The sequence below is a fragment of the Salminus brasiliensis genome, chromosome 18, assembly GCF_030463535.1.
Source record: "Salminus brasiliensis chromosome 18, fSalBra1.hap2, whole genome shotgun sequence".
Lineage (NCBI taxonomy): Eukaryota > Metazoa > Chordata > Actinopteri > Characiformes > Bryconidae > Salminus > Salminus brasiliensis.
In genome coordinates, this window is record NC_132895.1 from 10,817,488 (window position 1) to 10,839,389 (window position 21,902).

General features: G+C 40.5%; 1 protein-coding gene across 1 annotated transcript; it reads left to right on the forward strand.

The window, feature by feature from the left end:
• The first annotated feature begins 75 nt into the window (after nt 1-75).
• mamdc4 (MAM domain containing 4) lies at nt 76-17,908 on the forward strand. Its single transcript, XM_072662387.1, has 29 exons — nt 76-331; nt 2,397-2,483; nt 2,606-2,767; nt 3,325-3,450; nt 3,902-4,135; nt 5,437-5,562; nt 5,764-5,919; nt 6,005-6,105; nt 6,567-6,722; nt 7,526-7,616; nt 7,855-7,968; nt 8,129-8,233; nt 9,136-9,273; nt 9,450-9,592; nt 11,175-11,283; nt 11,439-11,543; nt 11,802-11,933; nt 12,052-12,179; nt 12,594-12,807; nt 13,275-13,412; nt 13,528-13,652; nt 14,179-14,269; nt 14,382-14,531; nt 14,658-14,783; nt 16,412-16,536; nt 16,694-16,796; nt 16,886-17,070; nt 17,430-17,465; nt 17,578-17,908. The coding sequence occupies exons 1-29, from the start codon at nt 280-282 to the stop codon at nt 17,596-17,598; spliced, it is 3,579 nt and encodes a 1,192-aa protein (XP_072518488.1). The 5' UTR covers nt 76-279; the 3' UTR covers nt 17,599-17,908.
• Nucleotides 17,909-21,902: the final 3,994 nt, after the last annotated feature.

Consider the following 21,902-nt stretch of genomic DNA (forward strand, 5'->3'; position numbering starts at 1 on the left):
ACCAGTGTTTTCTTCTCATTGCATGCCTCCGCATGCCTTAACCTGGCCTTAGATCCAGCTCTTTGACAGTGGTAGTGACGTTGGACGTCCCTGTACATTGCCCAAGCAGTGAAGAGTCGGCGGTGTGTTTTAGCTGGGAGATTTACAGCAGTTTTATAGCAGGACAGCCAATGCAGCTGTGTACTTAAGGGTATCAAGTCCAGGTGTTATCTATGTGGAGAAGCTGGAGGAGCAGATGAAGGTGGCCTGCAGAGCACACAAACACAGTGTCTCTACAGGATGAAGGGGGAATGCATTCAGCTCCTGGCTCTGCTGCTGATTGTTCAACAGGGTGAGTTATTCTTCCAGGTGTGGGTCCTTTTTAGCAGTCAGACAGAGCAGTGTTCGCTGTTTTAAGGGCAAATCTGCTGAATTGAGTATCATAAGTGGTTAATGTTTTCTGAAGAAGTCTCAGTTAAGATATTTGTCTGTAATTGTTGAGTAATTATGGACGTAGGGCCACTCTTGGACCAAGACTAGGCCTACGCCTCGATTAAAAAGGGTTTTATTAGTAATGTATATCAAGAATTTATAAATAGTTACAAGTGACTAGAGGAGGATGGGACCCCTTATGAGTCCTGGTTCCTCTCAAGGGTTCTTCCTCCAGCTGTGAGGTAGTTGTTCCTTGCCACTGTCGCCTATGGCAGCTCACTGGGGATCTTAGGTTTTCATGTCTTGTTGATCTCTTGTCCTCTAACTGATTACTGGTCGTGTAAAGTTGCTTTGTGACGATACCAGTTGTGAAAAGCGCTGTACAAATACATTTGATTTGATTTTGAATGGTGAACCACATTGCCATTGCAGTTTAGTCCACATTTGAATCATGTATGGAGAAACCAGGTGAAGGGCTACTTAATAAAACCACGCTGTTTACTGCCCTTACTGTAAGTCATCCTGACCTCATCTGCCTGAGCACCACTGATATAAGCTGTTCTATCAGAGAACTTTGACTGGAGCTTTTCCAGTTGTGGACGATCTGAACTTTGAAACAACCTGTCTGGAAAGTTCCCAGTCTTTCTATACTTGTGGTACATTCATATCTGTGGGACAGATACAGTATATTTCATTAATTCATTTTTATCAATATATGTTTTCAGTGCTTATTAGCTTAATATACGATTATTCAATATATAATTTTAGCTAAAATTCTGACCTGAAAAAATGAATTGTTTTGTAAAATAAGGTCGAATTAAACATGGCTCATTTATAGCTCTTGTGATTTTCTGTTATTAGCAGTTATTATCTTAATATAGAATTACTATATAATCATTCTGTAAGAAAAATCATTTTCTGCTAATAACCTTACCTAATCAAATCAAATAAAATAAAAGCCTTCGGGATGTGGAAGGGTTTGTCACAATGTTCCTATCACACATGATGTCATTTCCTTCAGAACCACTAATTAAATGTTCACAACTTATATAAAAAGAAAATGAGCAATGTAAGAAAATGCAGTTCCTGGGATATCACATGCCAGCTAATTCCAGGCTTCTGAAATATTAAAAATGTCAACTATGTTACCCAGCAGTAAGGAAAGGTAAGGTAACACAGAGGACTTTAAGTTATTACCTCTTTTTCTTTACCTTTTAAGGCATTGAAATAATAAATATTGATGAAAATGCCTCAAAATTATATCCCATTAAAATTATATGCATATTAAAGTAACCTACATAATGATTATTCTGTAACTTAATGTCTAGCAAATCAGACAATATTGCTCAAATGTCTTTTAAGAGCTCAACATTTGACATAACACAGCAATGGTGACAAAAAAAATGGGCCCTAAAAGTAGTGGATCCTGCTGTAGTGAGGTCATCTTTGAAATAGTGGCTGACACACAAAACCTGTCTTTAAAAAAAGGTGTTTAATTTCCAATAAAAGTTAAAAAAAATATGTAATTATAAGTTTAAATGATATATTCCAATTAACTGTGGAATATTTAGATTGGTCCATTCATGTAAAAGAAACAACTGCCATATCCACGTCCAGTCATGTAAAAAAAAAAGTGAAAAACCCAAAAGAATCATAGGGTTAAAATCATCTTGGCTGGTGGAGAGTGTGTTCAGGATGATGCTCACTGTACCATCTTTGCACTGAGGTACTTTTGGGAACGCCAGCTCAGATTATTCAGTGGAAAAGGCATTTTTACTTCTACTATATTGTCACTGATTGCTTTGGAAAAAGGTCATGAACTCTAATATTCTCTTCTAATCATCGCTGTGGATGATGATGATATAACTAATAAACCAGTATTTGCTCTAGTGTCTGATCTTCTATAGATGAAGCTGAGGGACAAGGCCTGATTACATGCTGGATTAACGCCTCTGTTTGTTTCTTCTTCACATATTCATTGGTAGCCGTTGCTCTGGAGAGCCGAGCGTGTGCAGGGCCGAGATGTGATTTTGTGTGTGACTGCACAGACTGCAGCGATGAGCAGGACTGTGGTGAGATACGAAACCATCTCATATCTGAAACCAAATGATGTGTGTGTTGGTGGCGGTGTTTCCTGAATCTGAAGGAACTCTCTTCCTCTGTCTGTGGTTTATGCCCTGCTGTGGGGGGGCAGGTTATCGGGTGAACGATTTTGCGTGTGATTTTGAGGATGCTGGAGCGTGTGGCTGGACAGACAAATCGATTGATGCCAGCTACAAGTGGGAGAGGCGTCAGAGGGGAGACCACCTGCCCAACAGTGGACCATCCTCTGACTACACTGTTGGCACTTCTGCAGGTAGACACATCCACCACAGTGCCTCATTATAACACTGTTAAAGATTCAAGAAGCTCCTCATCTCACTCTCCAGTCCATGCAGTCCACTCCACCTTGATGTTTTAGAGCTGTTTAGGTGATGCTAACAATGCACAGTATGTCCAAATGTTTGTGGACACCCCTTGAAAATGAAAACATTCAGCTATTTGCATGCATTGCTGACACAAACACACAGCTTGTTTAGACCCTGTAAAGAGGCACTGCCAATAGAATAGGACTCTCTGGAGCAGATAAACATGAACTTATTGGCACCATGCTGCCTAATCCCAGGCATAGGCTACAGCATTGAGCTGTGGAGCAGTGAAACTGTGTTCTCTGGAATGATGCTGCACCATCCAGTACTTTTGGGATAAGGAGGGGAGATTGGGATGAGGTGGAGGTGGTAATCATCCAACATCCTTATTTAAAGAATAGTGGGTTTTTTAATAATTAAAAAATGGTTTTAAAAAATTATTTGTCTGATGTTATGCGCATGAAAAATTTGGAATATGGTCAATTTATTCCTTTGTTGTGATTAGGCTGGTTCATGGCGGTGACGGCAGTGAAAGCAAACTCTCCCAGCACTGCTGTTCTGATGTCTCCTGTGATTAACCAGTCCGCCCACACCTGTCGCCTTCGCCTACGCTACTTTATATGGGACTCAGGTATACACACAGACTAGCAATATCATCTTCTGATTTTATCATTTGATTTGTGTGTGAATGTGTAGGCCAGTACCAATAATTGACTAATATTGTATTCATATATATTCAGTGAAATGATATTCATAACTCTGATAATCCCACTTCCAGAACAAAATCTTGTATCTCCTATTTTGTGTGGTTCCCCAAAAATGACTTGTGTTCCATTAGAAATTATGCAAAATCCATTACTGCCTCTATACTCAGTTCCATCTTCATTTACTCTTCTTATTAAAGACTTAATTAAGTTATAAGTCCAATAATTATACATTTCTGAGCTACCATGTTGACCAAGCAAATGAAAGCACAGAAGCTTGAGAAATGCATAGATAATTGAGGCTGTGCGAGTAAGTTGTTAATTAAATAGACATTACACTGCTTAAGCCATCCTTTATCCTTTAACTGCCTGTTCCAGGTTATACAGGCCTGGGAGACAGCTTTCTCTGGGCGTCGGTGTGGCAGCCTGATGGACAGCATGCGTTAATGTGGAGGCCAGAGAACACAAGTGTCCGTGCGTGGAGAGAGGCCACCATCTTCTTGGGTCGCATCGCCGGCCCCTTCTACATACAGCTTCACTCACAGCGCCAAGAGGGTAGGAGTGGAGATATAGCCATCGATCAGCTGGAGTTCCTGGATTGTGCTCTACCAGGTAAAGCAGGACGAGGAGGGAGAACGCAGGAGTGTGTTGTGGAATATAGCAGTGGTTTCAGAATTCAGCTGTACACATAATTATACATTGAGTTTACACAATTTCTCATTTTTAACAGCTAATACATGATTATTGTGGTATTTAGTTTAGACTAATGATATTAATGCAAGCGTATACCCACCAGCCAGTAAATACTTTGCATCCCAGAATCATCACACACTTACCACAAATGAAGTAATCCTTAAAAGACTTGCTTATGTTGTGTCATTTTCCAAGTGAAACACATCTTTCTATGTATAACAATTTGCTTGATTTTAATTTGCTAATGTCTGTAATTCCATATTTTGGGGCCCACTGTAAAGGTGGCTCAAAAAAACTCTGCCCACGACTTTATACAGTCTATACATCTGAAACTGCATTTTAAAAACACCACAGTTTGACTCGAATATGGAACCTGAAAACACTGCTTACATTTACATTTAAGGCATTTAGCAGACGCTCTTATCCAGAGCAACTTACAAAGTGCTTTGCTATTTACCCAAGAAAGACCATAGCTAGTTTGAATAGACTAATAATTCAAAGATACCTCTAAGCTTTAGACTCTACTAAACACAGGTCAATAAGGTGACCATAGTACTCTACTATTCGTCCAAGTACTCTCGGAAGAGGTGGGTCTTCAGTCTGCGTTTGAAGACAGCGAGCGACTCTGCAGTTCGGACACTCAGGAGAAGCTCGTTCCACCACTTTGGTGCAGGACAGAAAAAAGCCTGGACGCTTGTCTTCCGTGGATTTTGAGGGATGGCAGGTCGAGCCGAGCCGTACTTGAAGCTCGAAGGGCTCTTGGTGCGGATCGGCTTTTGACCATTGCCATCAAGTACGGAGGGGCTGGTCCGTTCTTGGCTTTGTAGGCCAGCCTCAGGGTTTTGAATCTGATGCGGGCAGCTAGAGGGTGCTAATGGCCCCCACTTGTGGAAAACCTTCAGCCTGCTAAGCATGAGTGAGCTACAAGCAATTCTGGAGTGGATAATCGGGAGAGTCAGGAGAATGTGTAGTGGGCCAGAAACATTTTTGGGTCGTTCCCTGTGAGCTGACATATAAATCAACACATATAAACACAAGAACGCTCAAACAAACTGTACATCTCAGTTTAGGATTTTAATTAGCACTCCCCACCTCAAGACAGGACATATGACTCCTACCGTGTCTTTAAAGGCAGCACCTTGAAATTCAGTTTGAGGAGTGGTGTGTGGGGTGTGTGATGTGTGGGTAAGTCTCATTTACACTCTCAGTCTGTCTCTCAGTTCCTTCAGTAAGTGGAGTGTGTGGTGAAGACCATTTGCAATGTAAACGGGGAGGCTGTGTGGAGCGGCATGCTGTTTGTGATGGGACAGACGACTGTGGAGATGGAACAGATGAACAGAACTGTGGTTAGTGCCCTGATTTGTGCAGCCTCTTGCTGATGGTAGATTCTGTACTTTCACATCAACTGTAGCTGGAGCTCCTAGTAGGTCCCAAGATGGTAGTCTAGCATTGGTTAAGACCGCTTTACATATATTGGGGTCTGCTCTTGGGCCTGACTCGGCCATGTTCTCCACTTGTAAATAAATCCTCTGGTTTTTTGATTGCAGAACAGTACATGAGCTGTGACTTTGAGGCTGACTTGTGTAGTTGGCACTTAGCGTCACTTTCATCGCTGAAGTGGACAAGAACCAATCAGTTGAATTTTACCACATCTGAGCCTCTAAGAGGACCTGGGAGGGACCACTCCACCAATTCTGCTTCAGGTACTTGCACTGCAGTCTGATCATTTAGATGTGCTGTGGAAGAACGTTTGTGTTATTGTATACTTGTATGTATTTGTACTCGTAGGTCATTTCCTGTATGTAACCAAGCCAGCTGTGTTGACGAGTGATTGGGCATCTTTTCAAAGCCCTCGTCTTGCACCAACCAATAGCACACACCCTTGTCGTGTAAGTTCCAGGACCTTGTTCTACATTTTATTTTGTATATATAATATTTGTATGAGATCCACTTGGAGATCCATTTGGAACAGTGTATGTACTAAAAATGGACATCATTCATTTTTATTTGACGTTAATATTTCATTTTTTGACTTCACAGTTACCTCAAAATTCCTTAATTTGTGCAGCAATTACTAGATATATAGATAACTTTCTTAATCCCAGAGAGAAAGTCAGGTAGTACAGCAGCACAGAAGTACAGTGAAAAGCGAACAAGAGCAAAGTAGCCTCTCATTTATGTACAAATTCTAATAAGAATATTACAAAGCAGTTTACTCAAAGTGGAAGATGCAGTAAGGCGCATAAATATTATGCAGATGACAGTGCAGTAATCCATTACATGTACAGAGTATACCACCCTGGACTGGTGCCACCCTACCGTTTTCAGCAGCTGGTGTTATTGTTGGCAGATGGTGATGTACTCGCACCAGTTTGGTGGTGTGTCTGGGGGTCTGTCAGTACTGGTGGCAGAGAGAGAAATCTACCCAGTTTGGCAGCGCGGAGGCTCACTGGGTGATTTGTGGGTAAAGGCGGAAGTGGAATTTGTCGTCAACAGCACATTTCAGGTACGTGGTCTAACTTGCCACTATTTGCCACTGTTTATTATTAAAAAGTGTTGGGAAATAAATATAGTTAGAGTCAAACTTTTAATGGCCCTAGAATGTCAGACTGTATTTTCCCTGGCATAGGTGAATAATGAGAGGATACACAGATGGAATTTGTCTTTCGCCTTTAACCTATCTGTGCAGTGAACACACACATACACACAGTGACTGGGAGCACACATGTGGTGGGCGAGGAGCAGAGAGGGCTCAACAGTGGCAGCTTTCTGTGCCAGTGTCCACAGATAAAGGAATATGTAATGTAAAATGTAATATTATGTGAACTGTCATAGTTCTGTAAACCAGACAGTAAAATAGAACTTAATAGGCAAAATAACAGGGTGGTAAATAGGCATTTAGCATCAGATCTGAGCACTTTTCACCCCAACCGAAGTCACATACTTACTATTTATACCTGAAAACTGAATAAATAAAATACTGAATAAATGCATTATATGGCTCCTGTAAGATTTGTTCTTTGAGGAGGAAGTCTTTTCTTCTTTTTTACAATTTATCCACAGTCTGGCGCACAACATTTACATAAACAACAAAATGATTAAGTAGTGACCATAGATATAACAATAAAATCACAAATTATACAAGAAATGCTGATTTACAACATTTTTCCTTCTCATATAAAGTTAGCATCTGACAAATTGTCATGATGTAAACAGTAAAGTGAATAAAATCAAAAGTACTGTTTTTTCCATCTGTATTTTTTACCCTTCTACCATCTTTCCCTCCCCTTGTCTCTCGCTTTCCTGCAGATATTGTTTGTGGCTGCTATTAGGGACCAGGCATATGGAGGCATTGCTGTTGATGACCTCACGTTGTCCCCAGAATGCCGCTTGTCTAATGGTAAAAAACTCTACCTACAGTCTCCTCTGGAAAAATGCTGCTCTAATGTTGACTCACTGACATTAAATCTAACCCTAGCCTTGTTTATATCCTATACAATGGGGCCTGGTTAACTGACATATAACATGCACAAAATAACCATCCAGTTTAATCGAAATAGGTCCAGTTTGGTGATGTTCCAGGTGATGTTCCCTTTTCTCTTTTACATTAATCTCAATCTCAATATCTCTGCTACCAGATTCAATGCCAACGCCATCTTTCCCAAAACCACCCAGTCACCCCTGTGCAGAGGCCAGCAAGATCTGTGACTTTCAGAAGGACTGCACAGATGGAGAGGATGAATCACAATGTGGTGAGTGTATTAAATAAATAGTTAAATCACAAACCAACAAATACAGTGTGAATAATCTACAGTACATGCTATTGGTAATATTCGATTGGTATGTCTGTGATATTAACAATTTAAATCTCAGATGGATTTAAATATGATTTGTGTTTCATGATGCCTATAGGGGACTTTTCCTATGAGCAGGGTAGTACAGGCTGGACAGACGTGAGCATAGGAAGCCAAGGCTGGAAGCTAAACCAGGAACCCAGTAATGCCACGGGTAACACAGGTAAGTGTAAGTCTAGAGAGATTCAGTAGTTTAGAAACAGTGTTCTAAGCTGAGGTACTCTTTATTGAACACTACAATTGGCCATTTTTCTGCCTCTCTTTGATTTGAACAAACAACCTTGTACCTGCTGGTTTACCTCCATGTGCTGGCTCACCTCTCTTACCTGCCTTCTACCATGACCAGAAAGTTGTGGGTTCCATTCTCTCAACACTATATAACAATGTATATAGCTGTAAGAGATTTGAACCCACAACTTTCTAGTTACTTGATTACCTCTTTTACCTCACCTCTACCACAACCAGAGGGTTGTAGGTTCTAATCTCGCGACACAATATATACATATATATCTGTTAGAGATTTGAACTCTTCATCTTCTAGTTGCTACTCTTAATCTTCTCTTTCACATTCCCTCAACCACAAGCAGAGGGTTGTGGGTTCAGATCTCTCAACACTATATGTAAATGTAAGAGATTTGAATTCACAACAATAGCTCTGTTACCACTATATAAAATAGATATAATTTTTAATATTTGAGAGCTTGTTAACTGTACAGGTTTCATATAATTTAAAGAAAGCTGTATGAATGTAGGAGCATTTTCAGAATGATAAACAGAGAAGTGACTGGGAAAGCTCTAATACAATTAAGGTGAAATATGTCAAAAGGGTAATAGACTGACAAAACGTATTGTAAATAATAATTACAGAATATTATTTAATTTAATTTAATAACTTATTGTTGTTACAGAAGTACGTGAAGTATTAGAAATATTTAAAAATCAATTATTTTTCATTATAATACAGTGAACATAATGTTATATATGGTAATCTACTCTGTAACAGCTGTAAATATGACAGTAGACATGCAGTAGTATGGTTTTGTGTGTGTGTCTGCTTGTTGTCAGAGGTGTTCTTGTACGTGACTGATGCCCCTGGTCAGCAGCTGACAGAAGCCCAAACCCGTACTCCTCTCCTGGGCCCCTCTGGCCCAAGCTGCACCCTACAGTTCTCCTACAGCCTCACAGGCAGCAACCCACACACAGGTACTCTGCACCCAACTCTCTTGCACTACAGCAAATGCACTGCATAGATCGTTTTTTGTTTTTTTGTTTTTTTGTTTTTTTTTTTGGGGGGGGGGGGGGGCTGATTAACTGTTCCTTCTCTATCATTTGAAGTGTGTGCAGGTGTATTGAACAGTCTGTGTGCTCTCTCACTGCAGGTGAACTGTCTGTAGTTGTAGTAGACAGCGTGTTGGGCACTCTGCCTCGACTGTGGGAGTTCAGTGGGTGGACAGGGCAGAACACTTCCACATCCTGGGTAAAAGAGGAGCTCTATATTGGAGCCAGAGATCACCGCTTCCAGGTGCTGACTTTTCAGATTTTCCATATTTTTATGTGTATCTTTCTGCCTGAATTTTATGTTGATATGGTTGAAATAAGTTGATGGTTCCCAGCCGTGGTCCTGGAGGACCCCCTGTCCTGCACATTTTAGTGGTTTCCTGCTCTAACACATCACATGTACATTTACATTTATGGCATTTAGCAGATGCTCTTATCCAGAGCGACTTACAAAGTGCTTTGCTATTTACCCAAGAAAAACCTTAGCTAGTTAGAATAGACTAATAATACAAAGATACCTCTAAGCTTCGACATTACTAAACACAAGACAATAAGGTGACCACAGTACTCTATTCGTCCAAGTACTCTCGGAAGAGGAGGGTCTTCTGTCTGAGTTTGAAGACAGCGAGCGACTCGGCCGTTCGGACACCCAGGGGAAGCTCGTTCCACCACTTTGGTGCCAGGACAGAAAAGAGCCTGGACGCTTGTCTTCCGCGGATTTTGAGGGATGGCGGGTCGAGCCGAGCCGTACTTGAAGCTCGAAGGGCTCTTGGTGCGGATCGGCTTTTGACCATTGCCATCAGGTACGGAGGGGCTGGTCCGTTCTTGGCTTTGTAGACCAGCGTCAGGGTTTTGAATCTGATGTGGGCAGCTACAGGAAGTCAGTGGAGAGAACGCAGCAGTGGAGTGACATGGCATCACCTTCAACTCAGGAAGAGCTCGTTATTTATCTGATTTGTTGGAACAGGTGTGTTGGGAGCAGGGCAAACAATAAAATGTGCAGGGCAGGGGATCCTCCACAGGAACCACTGCTACTTTTGGTTCCCTACCTTTCAGCGAATGGGTCTTTAAAGAAACACTGCAGCTTATTTTAACCTAATGTGTGTCTTAGATCGCATAACACAGACAACAATTTAGGTGCGTTTTCAACTCAAAACACATCAGCCGAAAAAGAAAAAGCCAATTCAAATATTTTAAATGTTTCCTTCAACAGGTAAGAGGTAAATGTTGTGTTTTCTATAAATAGGTCATATTTGGGCGCCCCACTAAAGTAAACTACTGATACATTATCCTGTTTTTATAAAAGTCTAATTTCCATTTAATTTTATAACAAATTCCAAGGAGAATCTTCATTCAAGATTTCATATTTTTGTGCATAAACAAGCTGCACTCTTTTTTTCCCCTCCATTTACTTTTGCCAAGCCCATGAATTGCATCCAAAACATCTAAAACAAGAAGCATCCATTTATTCCATCCATTATTCAATGCCATATTTGCTGCTGTAATGAGTTTGGATATAAATATGTTCAAAAAAGCCTCTCTGCACCACCCAAATGGTGCCTAGCTGAAAGACTGAAGCATCTAAATTATTGTTTGACTCTTTTAACACAATTCAAATGATTTTTAACCCCTAAAAGCACATAAGACTCACCAGCTGGCTGAAAGTGTTATTACAAACCTCCACCAGTTTGTACAGACGTCCTTGGAGTTACTGAGTAATGCGCTCTAGTGTGTAATAAGCCGGCATCAGCCTGAAGAATGTAGGATGTTCTGTAGTATTAAGGTCATACAGTGATCAGGACTTTCTCTGCCTTTGCTCCTGCAAGCTGGAGTTCAGAGCTCGTGCTCAAGAGCTGGCCCCAGACACCAGAATAGCAGTGAAGGATGTTTACTATGTCAACTGCCACCAATGGTATATCCCTTCTACTTCTGAAGGTGAGGGCTGATCTCATATATATATATATATATATATATCTTTACATATTTGTGTAAAACATATGACACTTTAGTGCATTTATGTAAAATCATCAGTGTTTAGGGATTTAGGGATGGTTAGTGGTGATTTATTTTCCTTTACCTTTCTCAAACAGGACTGTCCTGTAACTTTGAGACTGATTTATGTGGATGGTACCAAGACCAAACAGATAACTATGACTGGAGTGTGAAGGATGGAAACGATCATACGATTGGCAACGGTACGGATAATATTCTACAGCACACCCATTAAAACTTTTCTTTAAAAAAAAAAAAAGATGTGGTACGTTGTGGTGAAACGGCACTGTAACTAGTTTCTTTAGGGCAGTATTAACATTATTTTAATTTTTCCTTTACGTAAATTTTACACTTAATTAAAGCCCATAGTGTTTACGCCACTCGCAAATACAGGGTTGCTACTTGTATAAGCTTTTTGTGCATTTTTGTTTTCATCACTAATTGAATGTGTGTGGTCTCAGGGAGAAGTCTGGTGGTGGATATGTGGAGTACTACACTGCGTGGTCTTTCTGGTCGTCTTCTCTCACTCAGACAGAATTCAGTGACTGAGCACTGTCTCCTTTTCTTTTACAAACTCTATGGCCCCCAGACAGGTGAAAGGCAGAGATATAGTCTTGCTGTATTTTTGTATACACAGTTGCAGATTAAAAAATAACCTTTTAGGAATTAAGAAATTCAGATGATTAAGAGGAATGCCGTGTTCACCTGCAGGTGCTCTCAGTGTCAAAATACGGCATGCGGACGGTGCAGAGGAGGTCTTATGGACCCGTGTGGGTGCTCATGGAAACATCTGGCAGGAAGGACACTGTCCAGTTCCCCAACAACTTACTAGCTACCAGGTACAACTTTAGCAAGCTGAATATTCAGAGCCAGAGTTACAAAGTTCTCCATGTTATATATATATATATATATATATATATATATATATATATATATATATATATTAGATAAAATAGAGTGAATTTACCACACTTACAAAATGGTTAAGTCTCTAGGTACTGACTGCTGATAGAAACATAAATTTCTAAATTAGACAGATAATAATTCAGTTTTGATTTAAAGTTTTGATTTTGATTATTATTGAGTAACAGATACAGTTGAATAATTTTGATATTCCTTCTGGTCTTCTTACGTTGTTTTTCTGTATTTCCTTTTAAAAAGGTCTGGATTTGCTTGATCACATTTTTTTCTTCTCCATTATTCTCTCTACCTCTCTCTCTCTCCCTCTCCCTCTCTTTCCTTTTCTCTCTCAGTTGGTGTTTGAGGCAGTGCGCTCAGGATTTGATGGCCAGGTAGCCATAGATGATGTGGCATTTGTAGAAAGATCATGCTCTCTGCCGACTATGTGCTCATTTGAGGGCCACAAATGTGGCTACAGCAGCAGTAGTGCTGCATTTTGGATCCTACAGAACTGGGACTCCTCCAGAAAGGGCCCAATGACTGACCACAGTCTTGAAACACAGATGGGTAAGAAAGGATTGATGGGCATTAGTAGTAGATAGTAAAAGAACTTGGAAGAATAGGACTAATACTCTGGACGTATGGATGGATGGATGGATGGATGGATGAATGGATAGGCACTAGTAGTAAATAGCAAAAGAAGAATAGGACTTATACAATGGATGGATGGATTGGATGGATTGATGATCAGTCATTAGTTGTAGAAGAACTTAAAAGAACAGGACTTGTACACTGGATGGATTGATAGATGGCTAGTAGTAGGTAGTAGAAGAGCAGGACTTTGATGGATGGATAGGCATACACTGGATGAATAGATGAACATTATTAGTTAAAGAACAGGACTTTACACACATAATAAAAACCAAACAATGCATTAAAATGTAAAAACATTAAGAAGATGATGATTTTGTGTTTACTGCACTTGTCTTTAAAGTCTGTGTAGAATGAATCAGTAACATTGCATGTCTTCTCAGGTTACTACATGCTGGCCCACAGCAGTGTGGAGGTCCTTCCTCAGGGCAGTGTGATGACCTTGACTTCTCCTGTACGCCATGGTGTGGCATCCTCTCAATGTCTCTACTTCTGGTACCACACCGGGGGAGATAACCCAGGTTGAACAGCACAGTCACATACAAATACACTGTGTTAGAGCAACACTCCCCTCACAAGCCTATTCTAACATGTGTGTATGTGTGTATGTATGTGTTCTGTATGCATGTCATACAGGCACTCTGAGTGTGTATATGAAGCCTGTCAAGGGAGAAGAGACCACACTGTTCTCCAGCAGTCTGAGTCAGGGGAATGTGTGGCGACTTGGAATGAGCAACATCAGCTGTAATGAAGACTGGCAGGTAGGGTCTTAATTACTGAACCACCAGTCTGCAAACGTCCACTGATATACAGCATTTTGCATTGCTCAAAGGTCAGAAACCACCTGTCAATCATTTCATTTCCAATCAAAACATCAAATGTTAGCGTTTTATGTGTCTACCTTTCCTGTGGTCAGATGCTGACTAATGATAAATGGGGTAGATGGCAACAGCCAATAGACTACAGTCTATATATTGTCACAAAACCTTGTACCTCTAAAACAGCAACTTAACAGGAGAAGGAAATAAAAACCTTCTTAACTTTTAGTGGAAGTCAATCTCAAATAATTTTATTCCAGGTCTATTTTCGAGCAGTTCTATTGGTCCGTTCATCAGGACAAATTCCCAGATTCATATTATTTAAATAGAAAAAAATAGGTTTTTGTATAGTGTAGTGGAATTATAAGGTAGATGACCTTCGTAAAGTAACCTTCTAATAAAGGGGATGTGGAGCATGTAATATTCCTGCTAATGATGCAAACTATTGAACGTCTGAATGGTTTATCAGCTGCAGTTTGAGGTGACGGGAGCCGGAGGGATAGGCACTTATATTGCCATTGATGACATCATCTTCTCCAGTCATAGCTGTCCTTCTACAGGTTTGATTAAAATCTACACTAAAAAGTTACAGAGAAATGAAAGCATGCCTAACCAATAAACACGCGTGCAGGCCTGATTCTTTGTGACGCAAATGAACTCTGAACTTTTCAGGTCACATATGTGATCTGGAGCGAGGTCTGTGTGGGTGGACCAACACTCAGAGCCCAGAACGGGACCGCCTAGACTGGGAGCTGAGCAGCCTGCTGTCTGAAACCCACTACCCCACACCACCACACGACCACACACTGGCAAATGAGAGAGGTAGTCAGTTATCTGTTATCAGTTTTCTGTGGATTTCTGTGTCATTTTAGTCTGTTCTCCAGGACTGCCATGAACAATTTGACACATCAACATCAATCATGTTGTGATTAATTTGCTTCTTTCTAGGTCACTTCTTGTTCCTTCCACACACACTGCGGGACACTGCTGGTCAGAATGCCTGGCTGCTCAGTCCCCATTTACCTCCCACCAAAGGCACTTGCCTGCGTTTTTGGGTTTATCAGTCTGTTGCTGGTAAGATCATAGTTATATTCTCATTGAAGTTAATATTAATCCCTTAATCATTCTGTCTCTTCTCAGCACCATGATACTTAATTTTTTTTTTAATTCACCCTTTGACCTCATATGAGGACAAAACGAGGCACAAACGGCTTCCTCTACAAAGACTAAGTTTAGTTCTTGTACTTGTTAGGCCCTACTAATCCCAAATAGGAGAAATTAAAAATGCACACCAAGCAAAAGTCTGGGTATCATGGGGATAAACGTAAGACTGCTCATTTGGTAGCTACTTAAATAACAACTTAAAATAACCCAATACTTAAATAGCTGTAATGACTCATTCAAGATAGGACACAAGACACCCATATCCACCATTAGTGTTGAACACAGATGGAATTTGGTCTCCGTCTTTAACCCATCCATGCAGTGAACACACACAAACACCCTAGTCATCAAACACACACAGTGACAGTGAGCATACATGCCCGGAGTGGTGAGCAGCTATCGCTGTGGTGCCCGGGGAGCAGAGAGGGTGAAGGGCCTTGCTAAAGTATCTATTGTGACATTCAGTGATTGTAATGACTTATTAAAAAGCTACTGTGACGACTATGATGTAGCTACTGTGACGTATTTAGTAACTGTAATCACTTGTTAAGTAGCTACTATGACTTATTCAGTGTCTATAATGATTTATTCAATGGTTACTATGACCTCAGTAACTACTATTGTGACTTATTAAGTAGCTACTATGACTTATTTAGTAACCACAATGACTTATTCACTAACTACTATGACTTAAGTAGCTACTATGACTTATTTAGTAACCACAATGACTTATTCACTAACTACTTTGACTTATTAAGTAGCTACTATGACGTATTAAGTAGCTAATATGACTTATTTAGTAACCACAATGACTTATTCAGTAACTACTATGACTTACTCAGTAACTACTATGACCTATTTAGTAGCTAATATGACTTATTTAGTAACCACAATGACTTATTCAGTAACTACTATGACTTACTCAGTAACTACTATGACTTATTAAGTAGCTACTATGACTTATTTAGTAGCTACTATGACTTATTTAGTAACCACAATGACTTATTCAGTAGCTAATATGACTTATTCAGTAACTACTATGACTTATTAAGTAGCCACTATGACTTATTTAGTAACCACAAGTACTTATTCAGTAGCTCTGACTTATTAAGTAGCCACTATGACTTATTTAATAACCACAATGACTTATTTAGTAGCTACTATGACTTATACAGTAACTACTATGACTTGTTCAGTATCTGTAATGACTTATTTAATGGCTCCTATAACTTCAGGACCTACTGAAGTGCTCTGAGTTACGCATTAACTTCAATGTTTTTTTCAGTGGCTGCTATTACTAATTCACTAAAATTCATCTAACTTCATGAATGGCTACAGCGAACATAATATAAGTTATATAGTCATGTGCTGGGCTTAGTGTTTGAGGTTTTATCACACTGTTTAATTGTAAAATAAAATAATGCCTGCTCCCCCTGGACTGTGCTTATTTCCTGATACGTCCAGCTCTGGCTCTGTATGTAATACTGTCCAGGTAACTGTTGGTTGGGCCATTAACACCTGTAATGCTTCTTCTGCAGGCGACAGCAGGTTGGTGGTTTGGAGGCTGTCTGGAGTGAACAAGCATGAGCTCTTGAGCCTGACTCACGCTGGGGAAACCTGGCGATCATTCCGGGTCAACATCACCTCAGACAAAGAGTATCAGGTGAGATCATCAAATCCTACGTAAGGCTTAAAATACATATATCCTGATTTAGATAGTGATGTATGTGTTATGCAGTGTGATGTGAACTTCAGTTAACTTCAACTCTATTTATCTGTGTGTGTGTTTGTGGATGGATGGATGACTGTATGTGCAATAGATTGTGTTTGAGGGCTTTAAAGGAGCAAAGGGTGTTCTTGCTCTGGATGACTTTGGCTATACAGTTGGGGTCAACTGTGATGGGGGGCAGACAGACCAGACCAGTAAGTGCCCAGCTTTATTTATAGGAGATCATATATGAGAAACATTGCTTATGAAAATAAAACAACAGCTTCTCTTCTTTTTATTTAAGCATCACCATCGTCTAACAAAACAGGAGCAGTAGTTGCAGCCGTGATACTCACCATTCTGCTAGTGGTGGCAGTGTGTGGCTTATTGGTATTCTACCTGAAAAGACAGGCTATTGCTCAGGAACCAAGTCCAACACCGACATCTAATACAGGCTTTACAAATGAACTGTATGACTCTAATCACACGGTAAGTGTCTGTCCAGCCAGCTTGCAAGAACTTAACAGTAAATATGCGTGTTTATGCGTGAGAATTAAAGGGTATGGTAGCAATCCCAGAACACAGTTTGCATTTGTACAGGCTTTATGATGGAGTGGGCAGCAGACTTGCTAAGAAAAAGTCAGCAATATAAAATATGAGGCCTTTATTAACACCTTATCACAGAAAGGCTTATTACACACTAAGGTGTATTACTCAGTAACTACAGGGACTTCTACACAAATCGGCGAGGCTATTCTTTAGTAACAGAAGTTTGTAATAACACTTTCGCCCCATGTGCTTTTTAAGGGGTAAGATCCTTATCTACTGCTGTCATTTTTTATCCCCAGGAGGCTCATGTGTCTGTTCCTACTATCTCTGAAGGGGTGAGTGATCTATTCTTAAATGCCTTTGTACAAACCTGACTGGAAGCTTGTGCAGAATATACAGGATACACGGCTGTTGCGTCTCTGACGTCTTTGATGTGCTTGTCTGTAGTTGCAGGACGAGGTGTCATAGGTTGCCCTGGTGACGGTGCCGTCTGGTGGTGGTCTTCATGCAAATCGTGTAGTACTGCTGCTGGAGAACGGCTTATGTTGCTTTGTAGAGTCTGACATTTCATTAGTACACACACACACACACACACACACTCATGCTGACACCTAGCAAAAAAGTGTTACAATACACATATTCATATTCATTATTTTTAATGAATGAGTGTTGTGAGACAATATGAGCTGTGAATAGAAAACAGATTGTAGGCTGTACTCTGTGCAATTAGAGGTACTGATATTAATTATTATATGAAAATTATTGAGAATTTCTCCACTGTGGGACTAATAAAGGATTATCTTATATAATTATTATATGGTTCCATTGTTCTGTTAAAATTATTGTTTTGTTGACTTTGTTAATATGCAGTGGTCAGTACCTACTAAAAGTGATCCAATGAACTATAGTCGGTGAACCGGGCAACAGGGTCATGGGCACCTAAGGCTCATTGAAGCAATACATGGAGGCCGCACCTCCCAACTTACAGGACTTAAAGGATCTGCTGCTTTTTAAGGTCTCGTGAAGTCCATGCCTTGACTGGTCAGATCTGATTTGGTGGCACAAGGGAGACCTACTCAGTATTAGGAAGGTGTCTCAGAAGTTATGGCATGTGTGTTGTGTCTTTCTCTGTCTGTCTCTCTCTCTCTCTATATATATATATATATATATATATATATAGAGAGAGAGAGAGAGAGAGAGAGAGAGAGAGAGAAAGGGAGAGAGAAAGAGAGAGAGAGAGAAAGAGAGAGAGATATGGATACTTTTTTCTGTTTATAGAAGACATAAGGATGACTACTCATGACTTAAAATGCAAGATGAGGTGTAGGAGTAAACATGTAATCTGTTCTTATTAAATCTTTATTTAAAAATAAATACTAATGTGTTATGCTTATTAAGTTCATACCAGCTAAGATTTACATGCAAAACACTGGTCATGGTTAGCATTTAACATGCGTTTAATATTTGCAGTGAAGACTTATCAGAAACCACCTCAAGTGTAGAGAATGCCAGGATTCTCCAACCATCACTACAATATTCACACACTAATTAAAAAAGTCATTTAAGAAGGGTGCCCTGGAATGGGAAACTGTATTAACTGTGGCATGGTTGAATAATGAGAGTTCAGTACATGGAAGTTTCATACCATGAACCTCAAAGTCTGTTGACACTTCATTAAAAAGGAAATCCGACAGCTTTAGATCTTTTTGTTTATGGACCCTAAATCTTACATACACCCAGTCTACTAGCTTAAGCCTTTTATTCCTAAAAGCTGCAAAAAGAGTAAAAGTCAACAGCGGTTTTGGGAGTATATGGTGTTTTTGATTCTTTCAGTCAGTTTTCTCAAACAAGCAGCACATCACCATGAGACTCTAAGCCTGGCCAACCAGCTTCTACTACCTCAGACTGGAGCTAACCACACATCAGACAGGGAAAAGTGCAGCATGAGTAAGTCTAATCCTGGGAAGCAAGTGAGTGTTAACTGGGTTCTAGGCTTAAAGCTAAACTGACTACAATCTCTTCAGCCAGCTAAGCACACACAATAATTACAGCGTTTAATTTATTTCACAAGACCAACAATAAAGGGAAAATCAATGTGTTTCATTCAGAGGTAAATATGCATATAAAAGCATATAAAAGTCACATTCTTAGCTGCAGTCGGCTACTTTAAGTTGCATCTATTGCTGATACAGATGTTCAAATGCATCTCAAATGGGCTAGAGGGGTATAAAGTCCCCCAGCATTGAGCTGTGGAGCATTGGAACTGTGTTCTCTGGAAGGATGGTTGGTACCCAGTACTTTTGGGATGAGTTGGGGAGTTGGGGATGACCTCCTGACATCCTGACCTCACTAATGCTGTTGTCACTGAATGCAATCAAATCCTCACAGCAATGCTCCAGAGTAGAATGCTAGTAGAATGCTTTTCCTGGGTGGTAGAGGCAATTACTCCAACAAAAGCAGGATTGTTTTTCCAGTGTAGATTAAAGAACCTTAACTACTCAAGAAATTCAGTCTATGGCTTTTAAATAAATGAAATGTGGTTTGAATCCATAGTAAAATCCTAGGGTTCAGTTCCAGCCTGTGTTTCTCTGAAACACACATTTTAGACGCATCTTCAAGACTGCCCTCGTTCCTGAGACTAACGTACGACTGGAATTTTAGTAAATAAAATGTTTCCATGCTGTTCAAACAGGAGATGCTCAAACACAAAGTGCATGACGACACTGCGCCATAGCAACGGTCTCCACGGCAACGTCTCCTCATTGAATTTGTCTGGTCCCTCTCAGACAGCGCGGACTGCAGCGTGAGGCTTATTCACAACGAACTGCAGGTGATGGGATTAATACACTGAAACCTCAGGACGGTGACTGGTGGTACCCTGTCAGAGCAGAACCCGGCTGAGAGTGAGAGAGTGGCTCTAACTTCATGCGGGATTGTTCATTAGCGAGAGAGGAGGACCGCATGCTTAGGATGGGCATGCAGAGCTGGTAAACACAGTCTTGTGTTATTTTTCCCACCCGTATTCACACACGTCACGCCTCCTGGGCTACTGTGTGTACTTTAGAGCCACCAGCTTTGCCTGTTCAAAAGAAGGAAAAAACTCTGATACCCAGTAAAATGTTATGAAATATTATAATATGTTTTGTGTTCTTCTAAAACCGGGAGCATTCTGTGTCCTTTATTTAGGCGTTAAAATAAAGGTGCACGTATTTGTCACTGTAAAGCGAAATGTGTCCTCCGCATTTAACCCATCTGTGGTAGAGAACACACACACTAGTGAACTAGGGGCAATGAGTACACACACACCCAGAGCGGTGGGCAGCCAACTCCAGCGCCCGGGGAGCAGAGAGGGTAAAGGGCCTTGCTCAAGGGCCCAACAGTGGCAGCTTGCCGAGCCCGGGAATCAAACCCACAACCCTGTTATCGATAGCCCGGCGCTCTAACCGCTGAGCCTCCACTGCCCATTCATAATTAAGTTGACCATAATTTTTTTTTCTACATGTGTCGTTGGTTCCTCAGCACAAATGAATTAAAGTTGCCACAAGATATTATATCATTAAATGTTCAGTATTTTAAGTAATTCTTTAAGGTGTATGTAGGCAAAACATGCTCAGATGCAGCTTTACAAGCCTATTTACAACCCTGTTATTTTTGCCTGAAAAAGAAACACGCTGAAAAAACCATTTTTAGCACTGATCTGATTGGCTGGTTTACAGCACTGGGAGCTGCATAGCATAGCATTACCTTAATTCCCATTAAATAATGGACGGGGGGGGGGGGGGGGGGGGTCATCTATGTTTATTTTGTGTAAAACGACAGGAGAAGCGACAGTGAATTTTTATAGCTGTCTTTAATACAGAACATATATATATAGTAAAGACAGTTTTCTATATAGTATTTATATATATATATATACAACTGCCTTTACACTATATATATATATATATATATATATATATATATATATATACACACACTAACATTTTATATATGTACATACAACTGCCTTAACACTATATATATTGGTATATCTATATATATAGTAAAGACAGTTTTATTTATATATATATACACACAAACTAACATTTTATATATACATACAACTGCCTTTACTATATATTACGTTACTAGCCAATCACAGCGCAGGAAGGCGGGACTTTGTCAGAAAACGGGTGGGAAAAACACTTCCACCGTCTGTCTCTCTCTCCAGACTGCCAGTGAGAGACCCTCCGCTGCAGCATGGACCCCGCCGTGCTCATCTTTCTGCTCTATGTGATGATCGCGCACGAGCTGGTGTGCGGTCTCGTACAGTACCGGAGACAAGCGGCACGGCCACGCAAGCGCGCGCTGCCTCTGCCCTTCTGCTCCAGGTAAAAGGGGGTGTGTGTGTCTGTGTGGGTGGGTGGGGTGGAAATCAGATGTGTGCGCGTACAGGCTGTAGTGCTGAAGGTTGGTGTGGCTATGGAGAACTTCCACAGGGATGACCCACAGCTTCAGTGGGACAGTTGGAAAGACAGGGCTGCTCCTATATTTAAAACACCCCATCTGGACCCCAACGTCAAAAGACGCTGATAGACGTCTGATGCCAACGTCAGTTTGACATAGAATAGTGACGACAGCTGACGTTGATGTTTGGTGGTTTTTCAGTTGTGATGTTAAGTAACCAAAATCCAACGTCATTTTGACGTGAAGACATTCAGTTGTAAGGTATTTTGACCCAAACCCAACGTCTACTAAACAGCCACACAAGGTGAAATTCTAACGTGGTTAGA